The sequence below is a fragment of the Vipera berus genome, assembly GCF_964194415.1.
Source record: "Vipera berus genome assembly, chromosome: 2".
Taxonomy (NCBI): Eukaryota; Metazoa; Chordata; class Lepidosauria; order Squamata; family Viperidae; genus Vipera; species Vipera berus.
The window spans coordinates 265,059,078-265,086,438 of record NC_138203.1 but is presented as its reverse complement, the minus strand read 5'-3'; the positions used below and the strand labels follow the sequence as shown (position 1 = coordinate 265,086,438).

The following is a 27,361-nucleotide window of genomic DNA, read 5'->3' as shown; positions in this document are numbered from 1 at the left end:
CTTCCAAGTCCGGATCGAAGCTCCGCCCACGAAGTTACTCCTGACTAACAACTGTTCATGTGAACGCTCGCTTGTGCAGAAGGTTCCATCTTGGCTTTCTTCCTGGGTCCTGCCCTTCTATGCCACCTTTGTTTATGATCTCTCCAAAGACAGGTTTTCTAAGTCTTCTGGGGAAAATCTGGCACTTTGGGGGGCAATTACAGAGCATCTGGGCACTGTGGAGTTTGCATTGATCAGGCTCAAGCAGAAATGCCACATACCCCTCGCCAACGGATGCAGCCTCGAGCTCCAGTTTGGACAGAGACGGAAACTCGAGACTTTCTTGCCCTCTGGGGTGAACTGCTGATTTTGAGGTGGATTGAAAACCGGCCACCAAACAGTGACATCTATGAGGATCTCTCAGCCCAGATGATAGCCAGGGGTCACGAACGCAATGCTTCGCAGTGTAGGAACCGAGCCCGGGATCTGAAGCGAAGTTATCGGAGAGCCAAAGATGCCCAGATCTGTGCTGGAGCAGAACCCGTGTCTTGCCGTTATTTCCGAGAGTTGGATCAGATGTTTGGAGGTGAAATGGATAGTGTCACCAACCGGAGCTTGGTCAGCATGGATGGATCCATGCGGGTGGCGATAAAAAGAGAAGATGGACAAGACATGGAGGCCTCGGAGGAAGAGAGCAACCAAATGACACCCCCAAACACTCTCTCAAGTATGGATGCAGACACAGACACGGAAACCGAACCGAACGTGGGGATCCCACGAGAGTTAGTGACAGTGATAGATCCCAATGTGATTGAAACCACAATAGTTGAGGAAGGTCCTGAAGAGAAGGCGGTGCACTTGTGTGGGCAACCCATTCCAGGCTGCAGTGAAGATGGGCACCACACTGCTATTGGTGAGCAAAAGCCATTTTTCTTCAATGGCATTTTGTTTTTCAGTTGGTGCTCTTCAGCCATCTCATACGCTTGGGTTTAAGTTAGTTACAGGTGGGGAGACAAGCACAGTCTGAGATTTAAGTTCAAAGAAGGAGCCAGGCTAAAAGTAAGTGTGGTGCATTCCCATCTCAGTTTGCCAACAGAGTCAAATGTACTTGTGGTTTCTGTGATGTGCTATGTTTTATTTTAAAAAGTGGAAGAAAGAAGGATGAGAGCCATTTGACCAAAAATGGTAAGAGGTATTTGGTAAGGAGGTAAGTCAGGTTTTCATTCTAGCAACCAATCAGCTGTTTTCCCTGTAGTCTCCGTTCCACTTTGTCAAAATGATTGTGTGATACATTGAGAGCCAGTTTGATGTAGTGGATAAAATGCTGGCCTAGAAACCAGGAGACTGTGAGTTCTAGTCCCATTTTAGACATGAAAGCCAACTGGGTGACTTTGCTAGTGTCATTCCCTTTCAGCCCAACCCACCTCCTAGGGTTGTTGTAGTGGGAGACAAAAAAAGGAGGAAGTGGGGAAAAGAGAAGGAGGCAGAAGTTCTCCAACTTACTCAAACTACATCAGGTTGTAGACTGCCCTCGATCCCTGTTCCTGGAAAATAAGAGAATCCAGCAATCTGAGGCTACCTCACCTTTGCTGTCCTGTTGCTGGAGCAGCTAACCGGACGGATTCATTGGGCAGTAGATAGTATTGTCCAGATGCCTAACCCATTTCCCCCTTACAGGTAGAGGCAGGCGAGATAAGTCCTTTGGTCATCCTCTGACAACAGCAGAAAGGATGGCATCTATGCGGGAGAGGAAGAGGCGGTCTCACGAGGAGATGATGCATGAGATCATGACTGACTACAGGAAGACCTGGGAGACCATGGAGGCTCTTCACGAGAGAAGTGAAACCAACGCTGGGGACTTCCGCGAAGCAGTGCTGAGGGAAATGCTTCTGGACAGAGAGGCTCGGACACGGGAGGCCCATCTAGACCGTGAATCCCGGACAAGGGAGGCCCAGTTGGATAGAGAGGCCAGGTCTAGGGACAACCAGCTGGAGAGAGAGATTAGGATTAAGGAGCTCAGTATGATTGAAGCCGAGCTTCAGCGCACCAGGGACATCCTTCATCCGATGGTTGATGCTGTGGCGTCTGTGGCAGAGGCCTTGCGTATGGCTAGCAGGATATTGCCACCGTCCCAGCCCACACAGCAAGCGAGGGGTGGAGCCATTTTGGAATCAAAGGAAATCAAGTAATTTCTGTCCCTCCTTCAGCTATAGAACTGTTATCTTGAACGGGAAAGAAGGATAGCCAGGACACGAAGGGAGGGGGGAAAAATCAGTGCTTTCTAAAATGTAAAAATCAGGGGATTTTTTTAAAATGGTAATTTTATCTTGAGCCAAGTTTGCCTGCTCTCTCAGTTTGCCCATCCTCTGGAGCAGAGAGATAATGTACATCTAGATGGTTTGGTTTGGAAAAAGAAAAGAAAAGAATGTTCTGTACCAGCCTGCTACCGGCCCTGCAGAAAAGGCAGGGACAACCCCTTTACAAACGGCAAGAGGCTGGAATAAAGCCTGGCAAATTTATTAACATAAAACAGACCCCAACCATGAAACAGGAGCTATGAAACAGGAACTATGAAACAGGAACTATCCAAGCGGTTGCCTTCAGCAAACCAGCCCTCCCACACATTCCCCTTAAATACAGTTCAGGGCGTGGCCTCTCTCTGCCTCCTTCCGAGGTGCCCCATTGCCTTCCTCTGTTTACTCCTGACTGACTGCCTCCTGCGTCGGGCGTCCTTGAACAGGGCCAGCTGTGGGTCATCTTCATCCACGCTGTCAGGCTCACACAGCTGGGTCTGCATCGTGACCAGATGAGAGGGGCCTGGCTGGGGGCTCTCAACAAGCTGTCCAATCCCCTCAGCAAGCTCTTCAACACCCCCCTCCTCCTCCTCTGAGTCGTCCGACCCAACTGCCGAACCCACAGGCTGACCCTGAATCACAACAAAGAAAAACTTTAGAAGAGATATTACAGTAGCTTATGGATAGGAGCCTTCCTTTTTCTTACAATCAAATCCAGCTGACTGCTTATTGGGGGCTCCTTCTAGAGAGACTTTATCCGAATGCAGGCTTGGGAGAGCAAACTGCTTGCATATTTTTCACAATGGTGTATTGTTTGTACAGGTAGTCCTCGACTTACAGCAGTTTGTTTAGTGACTGTTCGAAGTTACAATGGCACTGGAAAAAATGATTTATGACTGTTTTTCACACGACTGTTGCAGCATCTCCATGGTCAGGTGATCAAAATTCAGATGCCTGGCAACTGACTCATACTTTGCAGTGTCCCAGGGTCATGTGATCACCTTTTGTGACCTTCCGACAAGCAAAGTCAATGGGCAAGCAAGATTTACGTAACAACCATGTTATTAACATAACAATTGCAGTGGTTCACTTAACTGTTGGAAAAAAGTTCGTAAAATAGGGCAGAATTCACTTTAACAATTGTCTTGCATAGCAATGGAAATTTTGAGCTCAGCTGTGGTCTTAAGTTGAGGACTACCTATATGTGTTTGTATATGCGAGGTATGCATCACTCACAGTGTTTCCTTTCCAAATCCTCACGAGCAGGCTTCATTTTTCTACCAGTTAGTGGAGACAATCAATAGAGAAGATGTAGTGGTAACCTTCCTGGAAGCAACTAAGTGGCTGCTTTGTAAACCAAGTGCTGGACTGGAAGAAGCCTTCATCTGATTTAGCTTCTCCTTCCAAGTCTCCCTTATATATGTAAGCAGTGAACGTGGCTCTCTTAGAGTCCTCGTGGGCTGAGTTCACAGTGAATCCAAAGCTAAAAAGCCACAATTGCTGTATTCACATAACTCGCTGTGCTCCAGTGAACCATATGATGTTTTTAATGTGATGGCCCATTTCACAGAATATGGCCCGCTTCCTCCGTTGTCGCTCTCAATTGATGTTGATAGGAAGCGAGACGTTTGGCCCTTGTCCCCTGCTTTGTGGGATCTTGTAAGGCTCGGTACTTTCTCTACTTCTGTTTAACACAGGGATCTTCAAACTTGGCCCTTTTATGACTTGTGGACTTCAACTCCCAGAATTCCTCAGCCAGGCACTCTGGCTGAGGAATTCTGGGAGTTGAAGTCCACAAGTCATAAAAGGGCCAAGTTTGAAGACCCCTGGTAACATCTACATGAAACCACTGGATGAGATCATCTGCCGCCCCGGGATGAGATAGCAGTATGTTGATGACACCCAGCTATATGTCTCAACCTATGGTGAATTCAGCAGTTCTGTGACCTTCTTGCATTGCTTGGAGACTGTTAAGGGCTGGATGGGGAGCAACGAGCTGAAGCTGAGCCCTGGCTAGATGGAATGGCTCTGGGCTTGTGGGGTTCTTCGGTTCCTAGAGAATTGCCATCTTTGGTCTTGGATGAGGTACCACTGCCCCAGACAGACCCAGTGCATAATTTGGAGGTTCTCCTGAACTCATGACCCCTGCTCAAGGAGCAGGTGGTAGCTGTGGCCAGGAAGCCCTCTCTGCCACTATGGGCTGTGTGCCAGTTATGCCCTTACCTGAACCAACAATCCCTGCTCATAGTCACCTATGCCCTAGTCCAGGGGTAGGCAACCTCGGCTCTTTTATGACTCATGGACTTCAACTCCCAGAATTCCTGAGTCAGCATAGCTGACTCAGGAATTCTGGGAGTTGAAGTCCATGAGTCATAAAAGAGCTGAGGTTGCCTACCCCTGCCCTAGTCGCCTTCTGTCTTGACTACTGCAGTGTGTTCTTCGTAGGCTGCCCTTGAAAAGTATCTGGAAGCTTCAATTCATTCGAAATGCACTGGCCTACATGGTTCTGTACAGGCTTAGATGTGCATAAGTGTCATCTCTCCTGCAGGAACTGCATTGGCTGTCAATTTGTTTCCAGGTCCAAGTCAGGTTGTTACCTTTGAAGCCCTACATGGCTTGGGATCAGGTTATTTGAAGGAGGGTCACACCTACCCAACCAATCAGAGTGGGGGGCCACGGGAATGTTATGGGTCTCCTCTCCTAAGGAGGTCCATCCAGTGGGACCAAACAGAAGGGCCTTCTCTGTGGGGGCTCCTCCCCTGTGGAACATCATCCCACAGATGATAAGATCGCCCATTCACCCCCTCCCCACTTTTAAAACTCTTTCACAAGGCCCTGAAGTCCTGGTTTGCCGATGCGTTTCTGCACCCCAGAGTGCAATGGAGCCCATCAAATGGCTCACTTGATTGTTGTTGATTGGCGGTGGGGGGTGGGGATTATTGCTTTTTATTGTTTCTGTATTAGGCTTTCATCCTTGTGAGCTCTCCAGAGTCACTGAGAGTGAGCTGGGCAGCCATATAATTTTTTAAAAAATAAATAAATATGGCTCAGTTTCCACACCATACCGGATCACACATATTTAACTTCATTGTAGCTTATTCTGGTGTGTCAGCTGGAGTCAGTTAAATCTATCGGGGAGCATAGATTAATAGTATGTGCAGGAAAAAAATAGGTTATGATTTCTGAAGCCCCGTCTAGCTGTTCTGAAAACTAGAGCACACACAGTATTAAGCTGCCTCACCCAACCAGCATCACTCAGATTACATTCTCAGGGAAAAACCTTTTTGCTTTTGATACAGTACAATACAGTCCATTGAGCTTCATTGGCTTCTTCCAAGAAGACCATTCTTTGTTCAAAACCAAGTTCTTTACTTAGAGCGCTATTGGGCATGAGCTAATGGAGACAAAAGCCACAGAAATCCAACACCGTAAAAAGAAATTATATTTTTATTGAGCAAGATATCCAAGACATTGCATTTGACAAGACACAGTGAAAAGACCATTTAAATTAGTATTAATTTTCCAAGGATTTACATTTTCATAGAATAATGTAATCACTAATATTTTAGTATCTTTCTAAGGTACTTACAATCCATTCATTTAGAGATGGTTTCAATTTTAAGGCAACCTTGGGGGGAAAAAGTGATTTTGCACTTAAGACCATGGCATTACCCCCAGATTTATGACATGTTGCAGGAATCTGCAGTCATGGGATCCCAATTTGCGACCTTCCCAGCTGATTCCTGAGAAAAACATCAACTGGGAAAGCTGGATTCGCTTAACGACCATGATAAAAATGGTCATAAAATTAGGTCCACTCATGTCATGACTTGATTTGCCACCACCCAATTTATGACAAAAATTCCAGTTCCAATTGTGGTTATAAATTGAGGATATCTATCTATAAATGTCAAAGCATTTTGGACTCTTGCCTCATTGCTACACATGGTTGACTCCTAAAATTGATAAGCATGCACTGAAGAATTAAAAACAGACACTACAAAGAAACCACATTCTCTCCCCAGATGTTTATTTCTATTGGCATTCCTTTAATTCTTTTATAGGACAATTAGTATGGCCCCTAAAATGTTATGTCATGAAATATTTACTAGGCTGCTGTCTCCTATCTGGTTGTCAGAATCCATTTATATCATATTCATAAATGGAATGTTTCAAACATATCCCATGGATTCTGCCATCTCCGAAAGAGAAGAGGATAGATGTGTATTGAACCGGCAATAGGCATTTCAAAGGAAAGGAGAAGCCTTTTGAACTGGGGAAACAAAAGGGGGGGCTAGCATCTGGTTTTTGTCACGGTAGACAGCAATAAACAAAAGGGTCCTAACTTCCTTTTTCCCACGAGATGGATGATACGAGAGGAAGGATGGGGGACTGACCAAATGGGGATTAAGGGGGGTTAAACCGGGAACTCTTTATAAGGGTTTACATCGTGGAAATATTAAGTCCTGTCTCGCCTCCTACAACCAAGCATGTCATAGTAAAGATTCCTTTTGGACTAAGATTTGGCTCCAAGAGTTTTGTCTTCCTAAGACGTGGTTTGGGGTGGGTCCTGACACTGGTATTCTCCAGATGTGCTCAATTATAACTCCCATATTCCACCGGCCATTTAAATGACACGGAGTCAAGAAAGACTGAGATAGATTACCACTCAGTGGGCAAAAACACGTCTCGTTCTCAGCTTCATGCGCGCGTGCACACACACAAATAGATTGAAAATAGATTTCAACATCAAACAATGACCTATTGCTAAGATCTTTACATGAAATTATTGGGGGAATTCATCCAGAGTTTTCAAATTAGGTGCCACCCATATGTTGAGGAAATCCTGCTCTACTGTACCGTTTTCAAGGAAAGAATTGGCAACCCCAAATGTGGCTTAACCCTGATAGTAGGCTGGATGAAAGAAAACAAGTTGAAGTTAAACCCAGATAAAGTTGCTGTTGGTATGGAAAAAGAAGGACTCTGGGATCGGAGAGAAGCTTGCTTTGCATAGGGTGCAGCCCCCAGAAGGAGCAGGTTGGGATCCGGAAGTGCTGCTTGATCACCATCTGTCACGGGACTTGCAGATGGCGACGTTGCCAAGAAGAACGTTTGCACAGTTACAAGCCACTGCATCAAACACAACTCTTCCTGAGCCAGCTGGACTGTGAGAAAGTTGACCATCTGCCTTGACTGTGATGCATGTGAGGCTATCCTTAAAAAGGGTCTAGAAATTGCAAATACTACCAAGCAGGGCAGCTAGGCTGCTGACCGCCATAGTATCATAGACATCATATGATTCTTGCAATAAAGATCAACAATTGCTGGTGTTTTCTGGGAATAATTCAAGGTATTCTAAAAATATATTTTTAATAAAAATTATGTTTAAAACAAAGGTATAATTCAAGGGGGGCTACTTTCTCACAGCTTAGGGCTTGATAGTCCATGGCAGAGGTCCCAACCTTTTGGGCACCAGGGACCGGTTACATGGGGAGAGGTTTTTCTGCAGACTGGAGGGGGCATGGTTTTGTGTGGTGACTGCATCCTGCAGATAGGGATTTGCTTGTTTGTGTGGACCAGTTGCTAGCATGCCGCGGCCCGGTAGCGGTCCACGGACCGGGGGTTGGGAACCCCTTGTCTATGGGATCATCTCTCTTGCTACGAACTTGACTATTCAGATTAGTAGGTAAAGCTGTTCTGAATATGCACTGTTGTCAAAGTTTCAACCATCTGGTACATGAAAAGTGCCTTCTCCTACATGGTTCCAGTTTTTTTATTATTATAATTGTTTCCCTTGTGTAGTTAAAAAGTTAATTCAAACAGGTAAATTCTTTGTAAATTAGCGTTGTAAATGGCTACAGTTGATTTTGAGGAGAGAGTAAGGATAAGCCACTTCATAGGATCTCTGAGGGTACATCTGTTAAGGTGAGAGAAGTAAGAGTTTTGTCTGGCAAGCTTCTGTCTATTGCAGGGGTCCTTAAACTTGGTGACTTTAAGACTTGTGGACTTCAACTCCCAGAATTCCCGAGCTGGCTGGCTGGGGAATTCTGGGAGTTGAAGTCCACAAGTCTTAAGTCACCAAGTTTGAGGAGCCCTAGTCTATTGGGTGTAAGCAAATAAAGAACTGAATTCTGGCTGAATTGTTCTATGTCAATCTTGGGCTTAGCTTAACAGGAGGGAGAGAAAATGGTAAAAAGTAAAAATCCAAGCAAACAACCAGTATCAGAATATCTTTTTAAAAATGCATTTTAGCACTGTACACTCCCCGACTTATTACGAGGAAACATTTTCAGTACTTTAATAGCTACCATATACACCATTCTAATCAGCAATGTTACCGGTAAGTATAGAAGAGTTGCTGCAATGATCAATGCTTAAAATGTAATACTGATTGACTTAATACAGGGGTCTTCGGCCCTTCTATGATTTGTGGACTTTAACTCCCAGAACTCCTCAGCCAGGCACGCTGGCTGAGGAATTCTGGGAGCTGAAGTCCACAAGTCATAAAAGGGCCAAGTTTGAAGACCCTTGACTTAATATTTACAATTGGCTTAATATTTACATTTAATATTTTCAGTCCCTTGGTCTTAGGGCAGCAGACAGCATCCAATACTACAATAGTCCAAGGCTGGATAACCAATGACCTTCCAGATGTTGTTAAGCTGCAATTTCCACCATCTCTCACTGGTCGTCATAATGCCAAATGCTGTTGAACACTGGAGCTCAACAACAGTGAAGAAAGCCATACACTCTCATGGTTACACATAAGCACAGTCAAATCAATGGTACAGGTTCGTTACAGTTAAGTTAGGTTTCTCTGATTTCAGTGGTGGTGTGTTTTTTTTTAAAGTGTGACTACGTCTGGATCCATTATAGTAATAACAACAATCTTAAAAACAACCTGGAACCTAGATCAAATATTCAAAAATTAAAATAAAATCACAAAAGGCATGGAAAGAGACGTAGAACAAAATCCTTCTTTTAAAATACCAGTTTGGAGCACTACTAAAGAAAGGGTCAACAGATCACCTGGAGCAGGGAATTCCACAAATTGGTGTCACACAAGGGCAAATAACATGGCTCCTGAGGAGCAGAGCGGGGGACAGTCTTGTGTGGCAATTTTTTGAATAATGTAGCCAATAAGCAGTACTTTGGATGGTGCTCAGAAGCAAGTCTAACCAATTAAATTGAACCAAACTGCAGCTATATGTTAATTTAAACAAAGCATACTTCAACTTGCATTTGTAATCTTGATGCATTCTCTTATCTACTGAAGTTTGCACGGGCAACCTCATATAGAAAGCATTAGAGAAAATCTAGGGATTGTACATTAACAAGGGTGAATTCTTGATTTCCTACACTCTGAAATTCCAAAGTTGCCTCCATAGATAGTCTAGGATTTGTAGAGGAACAAGGATTGCCCTATGGCCCTACCTCTATATCACATCTTTATTCCAGCATTCCATGTGATATAACTGTTTTTGTTTGTAGAAATATAAGATTTCCCTTACAAATCTAAGCATAGCAAACTCTCAAGCCAAAAGGGAACAAAGCATCCAGGATGTATTCAGCAGTGGAGTTTCAACTTCCCTCTTTCTCTCTATGCCTTGGTGGGACTTTGGAAAGAGGGCTATATATTTCATTCAGGCTAAGAATCTTTATCAACACGTTAAGAATTTTTAAGCATTTTCCTATAGTTACTATACATCTTTTACACTTCAAACTACAGTATTATTTTCTCATAAAATTGAAAAATGAATATTAAAATACATTAAGCCTTAGCTTTCTGGCATTTTTATAGTTACTGTAGTCTTACTAACCCCTAATTTCAGTCCTCTTGTTCTATCCACTGCTCTTGGCTGTCACTTTTCATTTTGCTACATATCTTGAAATATTGGACATATAAGTACAACTAGAACTTCAAAATTCTAAAATAGGTCCACTGCTTCTGGACACAGAGATGACGACACACATTGTTCTTCAAAAGCTACTACTATTTAGAGAGAAAAGATGATGCTAATATTAATAGCCTATTCAGAATTGTCTTTAGAAATTAAGTTTTCTGCCCAATATGGATTCTCTGGTGAGAAATAAGGTGCGATTTCTGATTGAAATTCTTCCCACAGTTGGGACACTTATACGGTTTCTCTCCAGTATGAAGCCGTTGATGAATAACAAGCCCAGAATTGAAGCTAAAACTCTTCCCACAATCCTGGCACGTATATGGTTTCTGCCCTGTGTGAATGCCTTGATGTGAAATAAGATGTGATCTCTGATTGAAGCTCTTTCCACAATCAGGACATTTATATGGTTTCTCCCCAGTGTGAATCCGTTGATGTATTACGAGACCAGAGTTGTAACTGAAGCTTTTCCCACAGTCAGGGCATTTGAAGGATTTCTCTCCCATATGGGTCCTCTGATGCGAAAGGAGATGAGATTTTTGGCTGAAGCTTTTCTCACAGTTGGAGCATTTATACGGTTTCTCCCCGGTGTGAATTCGCTGGTGTATTATGAGCCCAGAGTTGTAACTGAAGCTCTTCCCACAGTCAAAGCATTTAAATGGCTTCTCACCTGTGTGGGTCCCATGGTGAGAGGTGAGATGGGATCGCTGGTTGAAGCTCTTGTCACAATCAGGGCATTTATACGGCTTCTCTCCTGTGTGGATTCTCTGGTGGACCATGAGTCCTGAGTGATTGCGGAAAGTTTTCTCACAAATGATGCAGAGATACGGCTTCTCTCCTAAATGGACAATTTGAGGCCTAGTGAGGCCTACATTCTGGCAGAAGCTGTTTTCCTGTTTCTTAGGGGCGATTTTACTTTCTCCAATGTGGATCAGTTGCTGGATTACTATTTGGTCAAGGCGTTTTAAATTCCCCTCCTTGCACTGGCCAGCTTTGCCTTGCGTTTTATCAGAAGCAGCTTTTTCTCTTCTCTCTGGCAACAGATTGTAGTGAATTTCAGTCCCCCTTTCCTGTTTACGTCTTTGAGAGCCAGTCTCTTTAGATCCTCCTCTAAACATCACCTGCATTTCTACATGCTCTGGTTCTTCTTTTATGGATGTCTGCTTCTCAGTCTTGGTTGCCATCCCATCACCTGTTGAACTAAACCAGATTTTAAAGAAAAAAAGATGGTTTCCAATCTTTAAACCCATAATGTTAAACAATAAAAACATAGGAATAAAAAAGAATCAATTTAAAGTTTCAAATGACATTACTCATTGGATGTAACCCAAGAATAACCTCCAAAATTATATTACAGCAAAAACAATGTCAGTTAGTAGAAATTCCAAATGCACAATTATAAGTTGAGGAAGATAAAGCTGATGTATGGAAAGCCAACACTCTCTTTCAATTTTACTCCACTGATACGTGCTGAAGGATGATTAGACAAAGAGTTGTATTTATCTATTAAAACAATAACCCAAATAAGCACTCAGTTAGAGAATGTTTGCTTATTTAAGATTTCAGATTCAGAAACTGGCATTTCTGGTTAAGCAGGATCTTCTAAACAAATTACTGTTCACATCATTTCATACTCCAAGTATCAGATTTAAAATAATCCATGGGGAATGGAAGTAAATTTTACTGGGGCTGCAATTCTGTGGTGTTGGAAAACGTCGGTAATTTCCAGTTTAGTTTATACCCAGAACATGCTCAATCAACCCCTATAATCCACATCAAAGCAAGAATATGTGCCATTTCATTCAGCTAGAAAAAAATATAACTTGGAATTATTAAGCATCGGCAAATATCACGTACAGTTAACTGGCAAAACCTGGATCAAAATTAGGAAAATGCAGGGAGGGACCCAAACAAGAATTTACATTACAGATATTTCTCAACTTATGATCACAATAAGGATTGGAAAAATTGTTATTCAGGAGTGTAGTCATTAAGCAAATCTTCATGTGACTGTATCCGATTTTTATGACACTTTTTGCCAGTCATTAAGTAAATCATCAGCAGTCTTTAAGCAAGACATCACATGACCATGCCTTGCGACTACCTGCTGGCTCCCTCCCTCAATTTTCCTTGATGTTGCAAGTGTCATAGTTACATGACAGATGCCAAGTGCCGGAATCACAATCACATGACCATGGGAATACTGTGACTGTATTCAGTGCAAGCATCAGTTGTAAGCTACTTTTTTCAGTACATTCGTCAACTTCAGTCACTAAAAGAATGGTCATTAAGCAAGGACTACCTGTATCTGTATGTTTTAGCTGTATATCAAAAGGTCACAGTCACTGGAAATTATGCTGAGGGTAATTAGCACAAGTCCCCAAGGGACTGGCCTTTGCTTATTACAGCTTTAACTCCTTTAAGTACATAATAGGAACAGACTACAAATGGAAAATAGGACACAAGGTGATCCAGTTTCAATTCTGCACCACAAAGGAAACAACTTGATGAGGACCATGTATGCCAGGGCTTTTCAACCAGTGGTACGGGTACCACCTGTGGTACATTGGCACCTGGCAGGTGGTACGCGACCATCCTAGAAAAGTGGTAGCAGGGGAGGGGAATGGCAGCACCACGTAAGCCTGAGAGAGAGATGGCTGGAGCTACAGGGCTGTCAGGGCTCAGCGGAAGCACCAGGATCAGCGCTTCTTCGGGGCTGTCAGGGCTCAGTGGAAGCGCCAGGATCAGCGCCAGGCTCCAGCTGGAGCTCAGCACTGATCCTGGCACTTCTGCTGAGCCCAGCTAAAATGCTGCAGCATCTCCAGGGTCTTGTGATTTACATCCAGATGCTTGGTAACTGATTCATATTTATGAAGGTCACAGTGTCCCAGGGTCATGTGAAGTGACCAAAACCTGCTGCAACCACCCAGCAGACGGGGGGGGGAATAAAAACCAAACACCCCCCACCCCACCCCCGCTGCCAATCCTCAACAGAAATGCTCTCAACAATGAAAACCTCGGACAAGAGGAAGAGCACCGCCGGGTGGGCAGGCAGGTGTCTTGCTCGGCTGTGGCTTGGGGGCACTTTTTTCAGTGCCATTGTAACTTCGAACAGTCACTAAGTGAACTGTTGTAAATCGAGGACTACTTGTACTTCATCATTTTTTTCCTTTTTTTTTTGGTCATCAAGTTTTTGACACCTTGCTAGGCAACTGGGGGTACTCGGATGTTGCCATATCCTAAAAGTGGTACAATGGGTGAAAAGGTTGAAAAGTCCTGATGCATGCAACATGTGGAAGGAGAGCTGAAATTCCCTCCCCATCTGCACTATTTTCCTTTGAAAATTCATTCTAGGAGGCAGGATGAAAAATGCCTCTGAAAAGCCCATAAGCAAATGCTTCAAAGCAGCAACTGTTTCTTGCCACAGTACTCTACAAATTAATATTCAATGGTACACTGTCACTGGACAAAACACGTAGCCTTCTTGGCAAAATCAGGCATCACTAAAAGCTTGTGCCCCCATAGAACCATCAGACATGTAGACCATTCATATTTCCAGCAACATCACATATAAACTGGAGCTTTTCACATTTATTTGTGATAAACATATAACTCAAGGAATCATATAAATCCCCACCCATGTGGTGAAAGCTCAGCAGCAGTTTGCAAATGAGCATCTCTAGCACATATCTGCTATTCCTTTAGCAGTAGACTGATACACATGCATATAGTAGCATAGTAGTATTCCAAAAGAAAGATCATAATTAGTTAAATTTATTGCCAAGGAACTAAGAAGTTAATATGCCATTATAGAAACTGTATAAGCCAAACTAACACTCATTTATTAATGAATTCTTTAAGGTGGAGGAATCCAAAAATTGTCTGAAGCTCCTGTATCTTGAACGGCAATCTGTCCAAGAAATTGACATTACTGTATACCTCAAATTTGAAAATAAAAGAGAAGATCTTATCTGGGATTGCTTGGATTACATAAAAAAATAATACTTTAAATCAGTTGATTACTAATGATGGTTTTTACTATTTTGAGATTGACTTGTCTGCCTATGTGCAATATGATATATACAGCTGAAACATATATTAATCAATCAGCTTAATCAATCAAATGTTTTAGCAATCTCTAAGGTACCTGTAATTTTAGTTTCATTATAGGAAGCAGTGTTTGAACCCAAAAAGTGAAATGAAAGTCAAAATTAATTAAATATTTGAAGCCTGGAATGAAAAATTAGAATATCCAGTTTTGGAAAATCAATTGGTTCAGGTATTAAAAATGTAAAATATACATCTTATGATTCATAAATAAAACATAAACATCAGAAAACATTATTTGGAGTTTACTGGACTGCTCAATTAATGTTTTAAAAAGTATAGATATTATGTTCCTTGATGTTTGAAGGCCCTTTAACCCATATGATTTGGTCTTGTTCTGTCACAGCCTTATTTGAGTTTAGAATTACTAAAGTATGTTTATGTAATAGTGGGAAGAAATATTAAGAATCTCAAAGTGATATTGAATTATATCCTTAAAATGGGATTTGTCATCTCATTAAGACTTTTGAGCTTGAGGTAAGGGAAAAAAGATAACGTTAAATAATTGGACAGAAGCATACTTTCTTGATCTTAAGGAAAGGATTCAGGATATGAATTGCCTGTTTTTGAAAAGCCTCTATATTCTAAAAGTAAGATGAGCATATGTTGTGATATGGTCTATATTTAATAATATGCTTAACAGCTGGATTAATTTTTTATGTTTATTTATATTATATGGATTTTTTGTTACTTTTTTCTTTTTGTCACATTTAGTTTATTTTAATCACTATAACAGATTTATCTTTTTTTCACTGAATAAACACTAAAGCTTCTGTTATGCAGTCTTTTTAAATATTTCACCATTTCAAATCAAATTTTAAAAGGCTGATCCTGGAATATCCATCAGCTCATTGTCAATAATGTTGAGATAATCCTATTTCTTTCCCTGACTGAGATCAGTCCTCTGTTGCGGACTGATGATAGAGAATACATTACAGTATTGTTTCAAATTATTTAAATATTGTATATCATAAATAAAGTTCAGCACCATCAATTAATTAAACAAATAAATAAAATGGTGATCCACTATCCGAGTAATACCATTTATCATTCCAAAGAACTGAAAGGTTAATTAAAATAATTCTGGATTATTTATTCAGGGTTTATTTTCTCTATGAGTAAATTTATATAATCTAGAGCTTCTTTGAAAAAGGAAGTATGAAGAAATGTGGTATATCTAAAACCATGCACTGGTAGAAAAGTTTTAGACTATTTCATACAATATCAGAATTATTATTCCATGAAGCTAATTGATGGAAGAAATATTTTGCATAGTTAAAGTATTATTCTCTAGAATAGTGCCCTCATGCCCATTAACTGCAGTTGCTGATACTAACAAAGGAGAATATTTGTAGCTCATTGCTCTCTGAGCTTGCTTGTTTTCTTGCAGATAGAATAGAATATCTTTATTGTCATTGTGTATCTCACAAGGAAATTAAGTGCTGTCCACAGTGCATATTACACACGTAAGAACCACAAATAAAAACATACATATACACACATCATTCATATTCTATTCACCATTGCGCTGTCCCTAATATTGCACTTCAATCTTGCACTATACAGTAGTATTTAATATGGTTACAGCTCTGGGATAAAAACTAATTTTCAGCCTATTTGTCTTTGTTTTTATTATCCTGTACCTTCTGCCAGATGATAATAGTTCAAAAAAAGAATGTCCAGCATGAGTCTTTTGAGCTTTCCTAAGACAGTAAGAACTGTACAGTTCATCTGGGGGAGGGGACGAGAGGGCAGCCAATAATCCTCTGGAAGATGGCATTGACCCTCTGGAACACTTTCTTATCTGTTACTGTACAGTTGGCAAATCACACACAAATGCAATAGATGTTTCATTACCCAAACTAGGTAACATCATCAGTGCCCTGATGATGTTAGTTTGGGCAATGAAACATCTGCAAGAAAACAAGCAAGCTCAGCGTGTGGTCCTCAAGGGAACCGCATCTACATGGAGGGAAGTGTGTAGTGGGGTGCCCCAGGGCTCTGTTCTGGGCCCAGTGCTCTTCAACATCTTCATCAACGATTTGGACGAGAGGATAGATGGGGAACTCATCAAATCTGCAGACGACACCAAGCTGGCAGGAATAGCCAACACTCCAGAAGACAGGCTTAAGATACAGGAGGATCTGGACAGACTTGAACACTGGGTGCTATCTAACAAAATGAAATTCAATGATGAAAAAAGTACGGTTCTACATTTAGGCAAGAAAAACCAAATGTACAGGTATAGTATAGGGGGTACCTTGCTCAACAGTAGTAACTGTGAGAGGGATCTTGGACTCCTAGTGCATAATCACTTAAATATGAGCCAGCAGTGTGCTGCAGCTGCCAAAAAAACCAACACAGTGCTAGGCTGCATTAATAGAGGGATAGAATCAAGATCACATGAAGTGTTAATACCACTTTACAATGCCTTGGTAAGGCCACACTTGGAATACTGCATCCAGTTTTGGTCACCATGATGTAAAAAAGATATTGAGACTCTGGAAAGAGTACAGAGAAGAGCAACAAAGATGATTAGAGGTCTGAAGGCTAAAACATACAAGGAACGGCTGCTGGAATTGGGTATGTCTAGTTTAATGAAGAGAAGGACTAGGGGTGACATGATAGCAGTGTTCCAGTATCTCAGGGGCTGCCACAAAGAAGAGGGAGTCAAGCTATTCTCCAAAGCACCTGAAAGCAAGACAAGAAGCAACGGATGGAAACTAGTCAAGGAGAGAAGCAACCTAGAACTAAGGAGAAACTTCCTGACAGTTAGAACAATTAACCAGTGGAACAACCTGCCTCCAGAAGCTGTGAATGCTCCAACACTGGAAGTTTTTAAGAAGAGACTGGACAGCCATTTGTCTGAAATGGTATAGGGTTTCCTGCCTGAGCAGGGGGTTGGACTAGATGACCTCCAAGGTCCCTTCCAACTTTACTATTATGATTATTAGCACCAAGGACCCTTCATGCAGTTGCTGAAAACACAGTACACAAATTCAAGAAGGAGATAAGCACACCAGCAAAACCAAAGCAAAAGCCCTTGACCTTAATTGCTTCAGTCTTGCAAATTGCTTATTTACACTGACCTAGAGAAAATAAAATCTGTCAAATAGAGCTCAACTCTTGATTGAGTTTTCATAGCAACGACATGGAGGTAATTTGACTGTGCCTTTCCTGGGATGCTTTTCAATTTTCCAGAGTATTTTCTGGAGTATTTCTCACACCTAACCCTGCTTAGCTTCCAAAGCCAGACAAGTTTGGCCAAGCTCTGCATGATGATGTGTTAAGTGAACCACCATGCTATCCTTTGATAGCATCATCCATAGGGTAGCAGGAACAGTCAGCACCTGCTAGCTATTTCATTCTTCTGCTTGTAGGCTTCTCTCAAAGCCTACAATCAACTGGCTGGCCGTTGTCTGGGCTGGAATGCCAGATGAAGCAGATTTTGCCCACAGGGCTCTTTCAAAACAATACTGTATTCCCAAGCAACCCCCAACGTGACAAATGAAAAAAAGGGGGGCCCATCCTTCAATTCGTACCATTAAATAGAACTCCGTGCTTCAGTTTAATTCATTACTATCACTAAAAAAAATAATTTTACAGAGTGCAAGTTCTAATCGCAGATTGGCCTAAACAGAATGGCAGGTTGAAAAATCCCGGATGCAAAGTCGACCCTGGTGGGGGACCCTAGTATATAAAAAAAAGGTTTCCTGCGATAAGTATTTCTCCACTACATTCCACCTTACAGTCTTTCTTTTACCTGACCCGCTGCCGGTTTATTCGGAGTTATCTCGGAACTGATGATAGTCTTCACTCTGGTCGAGTGATGAAGCGCTGATTTGATGTCCGCCGGGCCACTTATCTTGGTCCTGTCTGTCTCGCAGCGTTCACGATGGCGGCAAATCTATTTACTACAGGAAGTTCACCCTCCTGGCTTTAGCGGAGAGAAATGGAAAAGCCCAGATACTTCCTAGGAAACAGTAAGCAGAGCCCTCTCCTGGCAAGATGGAACAGAGGCTGCTTTTTAGGCCGAAAAACGCTTATTTTAGGTGCCGCCCAGAAGGTTTTTAAGTTACCAACGCCTTTTTCTTCAAAGCTAGGAGTAAAAAGAAAAAAAAACATCCTGGCAAGTACTGTAAAAAGCTAGCACGACAAAGAGAAATTGTTTTGCCAGTTCCACGTTACAATGATTGTTTTTAATTTGCAGGGAGCTTTGTTGCTATTTACTGGCCGGGTACTACTACATTCAAAAATATAATTTCCCCCATGGCTTCTCTAAAATTACGCTGATTATTCAGAAATCCACGTTATTTTTTTCATTGGACTCTTGAGTTCTATGTACTAAGTACTATCCAATCTGCTGAATATTACCTGAGTGTGAGGAACCAGGACAAACTGACAGTTGGGCTACTGGAACAAAGCCATATATGGCGAAGACAAGAGAACCTGGATCTGATGGATGCTATTACAACAGTAGACCTAATGAGAGGGGAGACCAAAGTGGTCCCAGTGGTGATAGCATCTGTGGCGATGACTCCTAAGTTGGGGGAGTGGATCCAACAGATTCCAGAAAGAACCTCAGAGCTCTCTTTCCAAAAGAGTGCAGTGCTAGGAAGAGTTAGGATTCTAAGCGGAACCTTCAAACTTCCATGCCTCTGGTAGACGATCCAAGTTTGAGGAAGACACAGACCACCCATAAGGGTGAGAAGGGATTACTTTATTATATTATAAAATAATATTGTATTACTATATACAAATATTATTATAAACATAGTATATATAGCATAAAGTATATTTTATATATGTATTATCTAGGATGTTAAAAAGTGACAGAACTATAAGGAAGTTTCCATATGCACTTAGAAGGAGCTATTTTTGGAAGCATCCCTGTGGTAAAATAAAAATCTCAGCATATCAGATTCTTGGTGTCTGATGCCTTGCACTTATTTTGTTGTTGTTGGTTGCAAAGTCGTGTCCGACCCATCGCAACCCCATGGACAACGTTCCTCCAGGCCTTCCTGTCCTCTACCATCTTCTGGAGTCCATTTAAGCTCACGCCTACTGCTTCAGTGACTCTATCCAGACACCTCATTCTCTGTCGTCCCCTTCTTCTCTTGCCCTCAATCTTTCCCAGCATTAGGCTCTTCTCCAGTGAGTCCTTCCTTCTCATTAGGTGGCCAAAGTATTTGAGTTTTAGCTTCAGGATCTGGCCTTCTAAAGAGCAGTCAGGGTTGATCTCCTCTAGGACTGATCGGTTTGATCGCCTTGCAGTCCAAGGGACTCACAGGAGTCTTCTCCAGCACCACTTGCACTTACTATCCCTATATTATTATATTTTTATCCTCCATTTTAATATATAACTTAAAACAGCAAGCATATATACTCCTACCTCCTATTTCCCTGCAACAAAAACCCTTTGAGGTGGGTTGGACTGAGAGTGACCTTCCCAAAGTTACCCAGCCAGTCTCCTGATTTCTAGGCCAGCACCTTAACCACATAAAAAATATAAAAAAGGGGGAAAGGCAATTGCCAAATTACCATCCAGTCAGATAAGTAAATGGAATTAGCAAACTTTATGCAGGTGGGTGAGCCAATTCATAGATGGCCAATGTTTCATTTTATATCATTTGGCTGAGTAATATGCTACATATCAGCATTTTTGTTGCTTTTGTTGATTTCCAAACACCTTTTGACCTTACAGTATTCCAAGGAAAAAATAATGATGAACATTGGAAGTTTCCATAATAAATCATATTTTTTCACTCATTTGTCCCTGTATGAAAATACCTAAGGATTTGTTGAACATCTTGAACTTTTCAAAACTTTCAAAAAAAGAGGAGGGGAGAGACAGAGACACGAATCTCCAGCTTAATCTTTATATTGATTGTTTAGGCACTCTCTGATCCTGTCTTTTATCTCCCAATAGTGGCTACCTGTATTAAAATGCACTGGTATCTGAGTAATGTTTGTTAACCTAAGGCTCCTAGAAGGGTTGGACTTTACATATTACACAATTTGCTGGGATTCTTAGGAATTTTTTTCTAAAATTGGGGATTCTATATTCCCTCAGATATTTGTGTTTTCCAGAGAAAGCTGGTGCAAAGGACGGTGTTTACAATGACTTCTCTATCTTGGATGTAATGCAGTAAATTCTTGGAGCTTCCTTGGCATGTTCTCCATACCAGTACTTCCTTATGTTTGGAGGCAAAGGCTAGTTCAGTAGCAGTCTTGAGTCTGGGTAAGTAAAATAACTTAAAACTGAAAATTGACATTCTGTTCTGAGAGCTTAGTCCCACTAATTTTGCTAAAAGACTTGGCATGTCTACATCAGCCTTGAAATATTTGAGTTTTTCTGAAGCTAAAATTCAAAATTGGAGGAAGGGGCATTAATAACCTGACTATATTGATAACACTTCTCTGACAGTTGAAAGTGCAGATGATCTGCAGGCTCTAGTAATAAAAGTCAAGAAAAAAACTGGGACTGCAATCAAATTCAGACTAAATGAATGACAAGATACGGCAACTGTTCTAGAATTAATTAAGATACTGAAATGGTGGATATCTTTTGCCTTTCAGGATTAACTATCAGCTTGCAAAGACAGGAAGCTATGAAGAGGTATAATATAAATGAAGTTTAGTTAGCTTTTCTTTTGTGTCCTTCTCATTTATTTTCCTTACTATTTCTTACACTTTATATTTTGCCCTCAAACAGAAAAGTGCAGATAAGGAAATTGCATAAATATGTATCAATATGTAACTAAATATTCAGTAAATTATCAAACAGTCTAGGTCAGGGGTAGGCAACCTCGGCTCTTTTATGACTCATGGACTTCAACTTCCAGAATTCCTGAGTCAGCTATGCTGACTCAGAAATTCTGGGAGTTGAAGTCCATGAGTCATAAAAGAGCCGAGGTTGCCTATCCCTGGTCTAGGTAAATTGATAAATTGCCTAGTGCATAGAGTTCATTAGATCTCAATCCAGTAAGTCCATTTGAAATTGTGAAAACATATTCATTCAATTTCTATAGCCACCGAACTCAAACAAATGACACTGGACGCTTACAATTCTAAATTCCCATGGTAAATATGGACCTTCATGGAATACCCATTTGTAGAAAGACTGCTTATAATCTAAACATTAGATAAAAATAATGTATTTTATCTTGGCTAGAGGAACAAAGAAGAATATAGCATCCGAAAAAAGGAGTGCATCTTAAATTGGAACTCATAGGTGAATGCCTAGTGTTCAAATTTATATAGACTTTTCTACAGTGTGAATCTTCTGATGCCTATTTAAATGTGATATCCACCTGAAGCTTTTCCCACACTCCGGGCATGAGTAGTGTTTCTCTCCTGTATGTATTCTCTGGTGTGTAAGAAGGCTTGTGTTCACATGGAAACCTTCCCCACAGAAAGGGCACGTAAAAGGCTTCTCAGAGGTATGCACTCTTTGATGCCTGATAAGGACCGAGCTGTAACTGAAGTTTCTCCCACATTCAAGGCACTTGTAGGGTTTCTCTTTTGTGTGTATCCGCTGATGGATAAGGAGGTTGGAGGTCCGATTGAAACATTTCCCGCAGTCTGAACAGCGGAAGGGTTTTTCGCCTGCATGTTCAATCTGGTGCCTGATGAGGTCAGAACTGTATCGGAAGTTTTTCCCACATTCTAAACACTTGTAATGTTTCTCCCCTGTATGAGTTCTCTGGTGGATAATCACATGGGAAGAGTGATTGAAACTTTTCCCACAAGTCAAACAAGTGTAGGGTCTTTCCCCTGTGTGGATTCTCTGGTGAGCAATGAGGTGTGAACTCTTGCTGAAGTTCTTCTCGCATTCAATGCACTTGTAGGGCTTTTCCCCTGTGTGGACTCTCTGATGAGCGCTGAGGGCAGAGGTCCTGTTGAAGATTTTCCCACAATCAGGACACGGATGCTGTTTCTTGGACACTCGCTTTCTTTGCTGAACTGGCTGTTCCGTGGAGTTTCCTTGCGGCACGTTGGACTTCCTTCTTCTGGATCTAGAGTTTTGGGCATTTTGTTTCCCTGTCCTCTTCTGGTTTTTAGAAGCTTCTTCTTCCTGGGAATTATTCTTTTGGGGTATTCCTCCCACTTTCCCGTGTAGTTGTATCTGTTCCGGATTCTTCTCCTTGGAAATGTTTTCCATTTTCTGCTCAGTTGCTGGAATGGAAGCAAAAATAAGTAGTTTTGACATCATATCACAAACCTGGGGGAAAAAGCAAATCATAAATGGTATCTAGGAAGCATCTTCTTGAACGTGGAGGACTATATGCGACATTCCAGAGGTGATTCTTTCAAGCAAACCTGTAAAATAGATCAACTTTATTGCCTCCTCCACACCTTCCTGCTGAATCCAAAACACAGTACAAAATGAACTCATGAACTAAATTCAATTCTTGAGGACAACCTGTACATTGGAAATGATTTGTCTTTGCCTTCTGCAAAAAGCAAACAAATAAACAACACCCCTCCCATCCCCCAGTCTTTCTTATAGTTTTAAGATTTCCCAGAAGTCTCTCAGCCAAATACTAACAGGTCAGAATCTATTTTAAGTATTACCCAGAGTTAGATATTGTAACTGACAAGTTCGTAATTTAACTAAGAGATGAACTGGCTGGTTTGCAGCCTTCTAACTTTAAATACAGTACTACATTTCATTAGATCCACCGTAATCAAGCCATTCTTGTAGGAAATGGAATGGGTAAAGGCAAAGTGTTCAATGACAATAAAAAGAGCACAATTTGAACAGATAGGTTTCCCCTATCCAACTCATTAAATAAAGTACTACAGGCAAGACACCTTTGATTAAAAAAAAAACAGATATCATGCAGGGGAATGGAACTGAAATGACATCGTTAGTTCTGAAAAAAAGGTCAATTTAAAGATAAAAGTAAAAAGGCTCTTTTGCTGAATTATAACTTTGTGCAACCCCAACCAGGTCAGCCAATAAAGGTAGACTTTATACGTTGTGACTCAGCAAGACTCTCCACTCTGGATTAAATTAGCATATCTCAGCTGAACAGTCGCTTATTGTTGTTATTGTTATACAACAAAAAGTCAGAATTTTTTTTACCAACTCCCTCCTTTTATACTAAAGAATCACTGAGGGTTTTGTACCAGATGTCTTTCAAAAGGCTTGTACTGCAAACATCAGCTAACAACTGTAAAATAAAATGGCTTCAGATCTAAGCAAAATGTGAGGGTGAATTAAGTGTCATCATTTTCCCCCTGTTTAAATGGGTTGAAGTGCTTTCTTTGCAGTGACTGTTGTGCTGTTAGGTCCCTGTGTACAGTAGTGGGATTGTCTTTGGACTACAGATACTCTTTTGGCTTGTGTCACATCCCCTGACCATAGAAGGCCATGCTTTCTTAACTTTATCCTCTATTGATACATTAAATGCATAACTAACATGGCCATATTGGCTGGGGCTGCTGGGAATTTTAACTTTACAATACGCGGAAGCTACTAAATTTGGGCAAACTGGAATACTGTACGCCATCCATCATGATGTGCGGCCAGCTGGGATTTCCATGAAGACTGATACAGTTCCTCCAAAATCTTACTGCGATAAGATGCATAGAATCAGCATATATATAGAATGAGCTACAAGGGGCTGAAATGTGGCACTTAGAAAGACAAAGGACAATATCATAGGATGGACTGTCTCACCCCCTACAGTCGGATCAGCAGCAGACTAATAGAATGCATTTGACTGATCTTGTCTTCTCTCTTTCTCTCTCTTAAAAAAAGCCTATGCATGACCAAACTTGAACAGTAGTTGGGTGGGAGACTGCCAGGAAACCTCAGGGCTGCAGACTGGACTGAGAAATCTAAAAACATGCTGGAAGAAGGTGGTTGCAAATCACTTCAGTATTACTGTATTGCCAAGAAAATAAGACAGTTGTGTTCATAAAAGCACTAAGAGTTCAGCTTGACTCAAAGGAGATGTGATCTTATGTACATTTAACATGAGGAGTAGCCAGTCTTTTGGTGTAGTAGTTAAAAGTACCAGGTCAGAGACCAGGAGACCCTGAGTTATAATCTTGTCTTGGGTTACCTGGTACCCACAGACCCCTTTTAAGTGGAAATATGAGAAATTACACTCAGAACTTTCTACTGTACATGCAAAAATGTTCATGACTGATTTATGATTTCAACTTACCAACGCAAATAAATGACCTGGATGAAATGACATCTGAGGGACCTACAGTTCACAAAAACATTTGTAATAAATTAGTCTTTAAGAGGTTACAAGGTTTGCTATTATTTTGACGGGAGATTCAGCATTCAGCATTCATGCCAAAAATTGCAAGAATAAACTGTGTTTCTATCAAGAAAGGACAATTGATTTACAACTCCTCCTCCCCCACAATATAGATTTATTGAATCATAACTGTTGGCCTCCCACTCCCTGACTAAGCTTCCTGCACCTTAGAGATTTTGCACAAGTGTCCTTCCCTGCTTAATGTGCTTCCTCTGACACATCTACAGATTTAGCAAATAAAAAGGATCGGATCTGATTGTCTGCTCGTCTTGAGAACAGAATAGAATAGAATAGAATCTGTATCTCTACGGGGGCCCTCCACCTGTCAAAACAGAGTTCCCTAGATCCTTTCCTCTTCCCTTTATACACACCGATTCATTCTCCAGCTTAATTATCCTCCAAAAGCATTTCCTTCTTCTCCACCACAGATCTGTGAGACCGTTGCCCTTCAACCCTTTTTCATTTCCCCAGAGGCTGTTGTCCCTAAGTCAGGGAGAAACGTCAAGCGTTTAACCGAGCCCAGCTTGCGAAAGACCTCGGTCCCCACTTCGGTCGGTCAAGGAAAACGCTCAACTACTCCCAGCCTCCGCCGAAGAGACGCAGATCTCCGAGGCGACGCCGACGCGGCTCGCTCCCTGGCCAAGTCAGGATGTTCCTCAGCAAGGAGAGGAAGAGGGATGCAAGACTTCCTCTTGCTTTTCCTAGCTGAAATCGAGAGGCCTCTGGCGGCCGACGCCATTTTCTCGCATCGGAATATTTTATTTATTTTTGTTCTCCTTGGCCAGGGGGAAGAGCCCGATTACGTTGACGAGGAAAAACAAGCAAAACAACCGAAAGCATCTTTGCCACGTTAAAGAGACTGGCGAAAATCCCGCCGAAGCTGAGCTCCCGCGGATCGAAATCCCTCTCGTGGTAGATCTGCGACTTAAAGAGATCCGCGCAAAGGCTGGACGGAGAGCCGGCAGGCGCGGACGAGCTCGAAGTGGAAGCGTGTATTCACGCCCGTTTGCAGTACTTTGGCAGAATAAAATATATTATTAAAATAAAAAATAAAACAACAACAACCCCCAAACGTACTAAGGGATTTTTTATTTATTTATTCGTGTATTTTTTTAAAAAATAAATCAAAAGACTCTTCGAGGCATTAACCTTCTTTTCCTCTGGGCATCATTTCATGAATGAACCTTTATTGTCAAAGTACAACCATGTATACATTGAGATTGGCTGAGCCTCCCTTCGTGCCCCCACCCCCCAACTCACAGTGACAACAAACCCACCATCTTATTACACCATGTGAGCTAATTGCACAACACACCGGCCTCATGCATAGTTTATAACATTATTTCCTGTTCAAAAGCCAGGTTTAGTAAAGGTCTAGTAGTTTATTTGTATTTGTATTTATTTGTATTCTTTTGACTGCAAAGCATTTATCTGTTTGATGTTCTACTACTGCATCATAGTTAGAGCTGCCTTGATTTTGTTGTGATTTTTGTATACAGCCTTCACATTCAATTGAGAATTTGGTTTATTTTTTTACATTTAAATTGTTATGCTACCCATCTCCCTTATAAGATGACTCTGTACTTTTAATTTTGGATTTTTATATTCCACTGAAGTTTTAAGTGCAATATAAATATCAATTATCATCCTACGAAGACTGGAATGAATGAATGGCATTTCATAATTACAGTAATTATGTTAATACTAATTATATTATTTCCCCCACCTCCCCCAAAAAGAGTGAATTTAAATGACGAGGAAATTGGTGAGGAAAGAGGATTACAAATGTGAGACACCAAATTTGGAGGGTGGAATAGTTATATGGAACCTCTATGATCACCTTATATTTTTCTGATAAGGAACTGTAATGTCCAGGAAACACATTGAGTATGGAAGAGGCTTTCTGATGTCTAAAAACATCCAGGTTAGGACCATGCAGGGCGGCAGCAGCCTTGTTTCACAACAGCCAAACTGTCTTTGATTGTGCTTCATGAGAAAAAAACAAGAGACATCAATGGGGCTGAATATTGTCCTTCCCCTCTTCCCTAACTTTTCCCATATTCAGCCCCCTCTACCCTCATCAAGTTTTTCACAGGAACAAGTGTCATAACTTTGAAACTGGATCATAAGTCCCCTTTTCTGGGCTGGTCGTAACTTCAGTTGATAAGCAACCAGTCATAAGTTGAGGCCTATATGTGGCTGAAATAACTCACATGCTTTTGGCAGGACTAGACAGCTCAGTAAGAGCTGATAAATGCTCAGCTGTATGATCGTATTCAACCATTTTCTCTTATTCAAAGAATATCAGGGCATAGCAAGCGCACCATCATATTGTCAAGCTGGAAGTCAAATCCACATAAAGATTCAAGACTGGAAGTGAAGGCAATCCGAAGTATCTGGATTCTACTGTTTACCTTTCTGTAATTATCCTACAAAGTGAATTGTATTCCACAGAAGCCTATGCTAGTTTTGATCTGTTGCTCTTTTAAGGGCAATTGTATGCCGTGCAATCCTCTCTTTATGACTAACACAATTGCCACTTTGGAATCTTGACAAATTTTGTACTAATTTATATACTTGGAACATTTTCATTCTACATTCTTGGAAACTGTGATACTTTCGTCAGTTATAAATAAATCTGTTTAAAATGTGTTCTATCTCTGTGAATGCTTTTCCAAAGACTTTGAAAAGGACCTGTACTTATATATGTACATATATATTCACACATGCTTAATTGGCAACACCTGTTTGACGTAGATACAATCTGTGAACCCATTTAAATTTAAATTTTTTCTTG

General features: G+C 41.2%; 3 protein-coding genes across 3 annotated transcripts; 1 reads left to right on the top strand and 2 right to left on the bottom strand.

Moving 5' to 3' along the window:
* Positions 1–118: 118 nt before the first annotated feature.
* LOC308661479 (uncharacterized protein) lies at positions 119–2,393 on the top strand. The gene is made up of 2 exons (XM_081316412.1): positions 119–892; positions 1,657–2,393. Exons 1-2 carry the CDS (start codon positions 250–252, stop codon positions 2,166–2,168), a joined length of 1,155 nt encoding a protein of 384 aa, XP_081172538.1. The 5' UTR covers positions 119–249; the 3' UTR covers positions 2,169–2,393.
* Positions 2,394–8,363: 5,970 nt separating this feature from the next.
* On the bottom strand, positions 8,364–18,183 carry LOC308661526 (uncharacterized protein). Its single transcript, XM_081316482.1, has 2 exons — positions 18,045–18,183; positions 8,364–11,374 (listed from the first exon to the last, which is right to left on the bottom strand). Exon 2 carries the CDS (start codon positions 11,356–11,358, stop codon positions 10,327–10,329), a length of 1,032 nt encoding a protein of 343 aa, XP_081172608.1. The 5' UTR covers positions 11,359–11,374; positions 18,045–18,183; the 3' UTR covers positions 8,364–10,326.
* An 806-nt stretch (positions 18,184–18,989) lies between these two features.
* LOC308664674 (uncharacterized protein) lies at positions 18,990–27,206 on the bottom strand. The gene is made up of 3 exons (XM_081322115.1): positions 26,405–27,206; positions 24,463–24,504; positions 18,990–22,459 (listed from the first exon to the last, which is right to left on the bottom strand). The coding sequence occupies exon 3, from the start codon at positions 22,443–22,445 to the stop codon at positions 21,537–21,539; it is 909 nt and encodes a 302-aa protein (XP_081178241.1). The 5' UTR covers positions 22,446–22,459; positions 24,463–24,504; positions 26,405–27,206; the 3' UTR covers positions 18,990–21,536.
* Positions 27,207–27,361: the final 155 nt, after the last annotated feature.

Bases quoted from the DNA above. Each gene is read 5' to 3' on its own strand.
- LOC308664674 (XM_081322115.1), bottom strand. From the start codon at position 22,445: ATGGAAAACATTTCCAAGGAGAAGAATCCGGAACAGATACAACTACAC.
- LOC308661479 (XM_081316412.1), top strand. From the start codon at position 250: ATGCCACATACCCCTCGCCAACGGATGCAGCCTCGAGCTCCAGTTTGG. The intron at 893-1,656 runs GTGAGCAAAAGC...TCCCCCTTACAG, and splicing joins TGGGCACCACACTGCTATTG to GTAGAGGCAGGCGAGATAAG.
- LOC308661526 (XM_081316482.1), bottom strand. From the start codon at position 11,358: ATGGCAACCAAGACTGAGAAGCAGACATCCATAAAAGAAGAACCAGAG.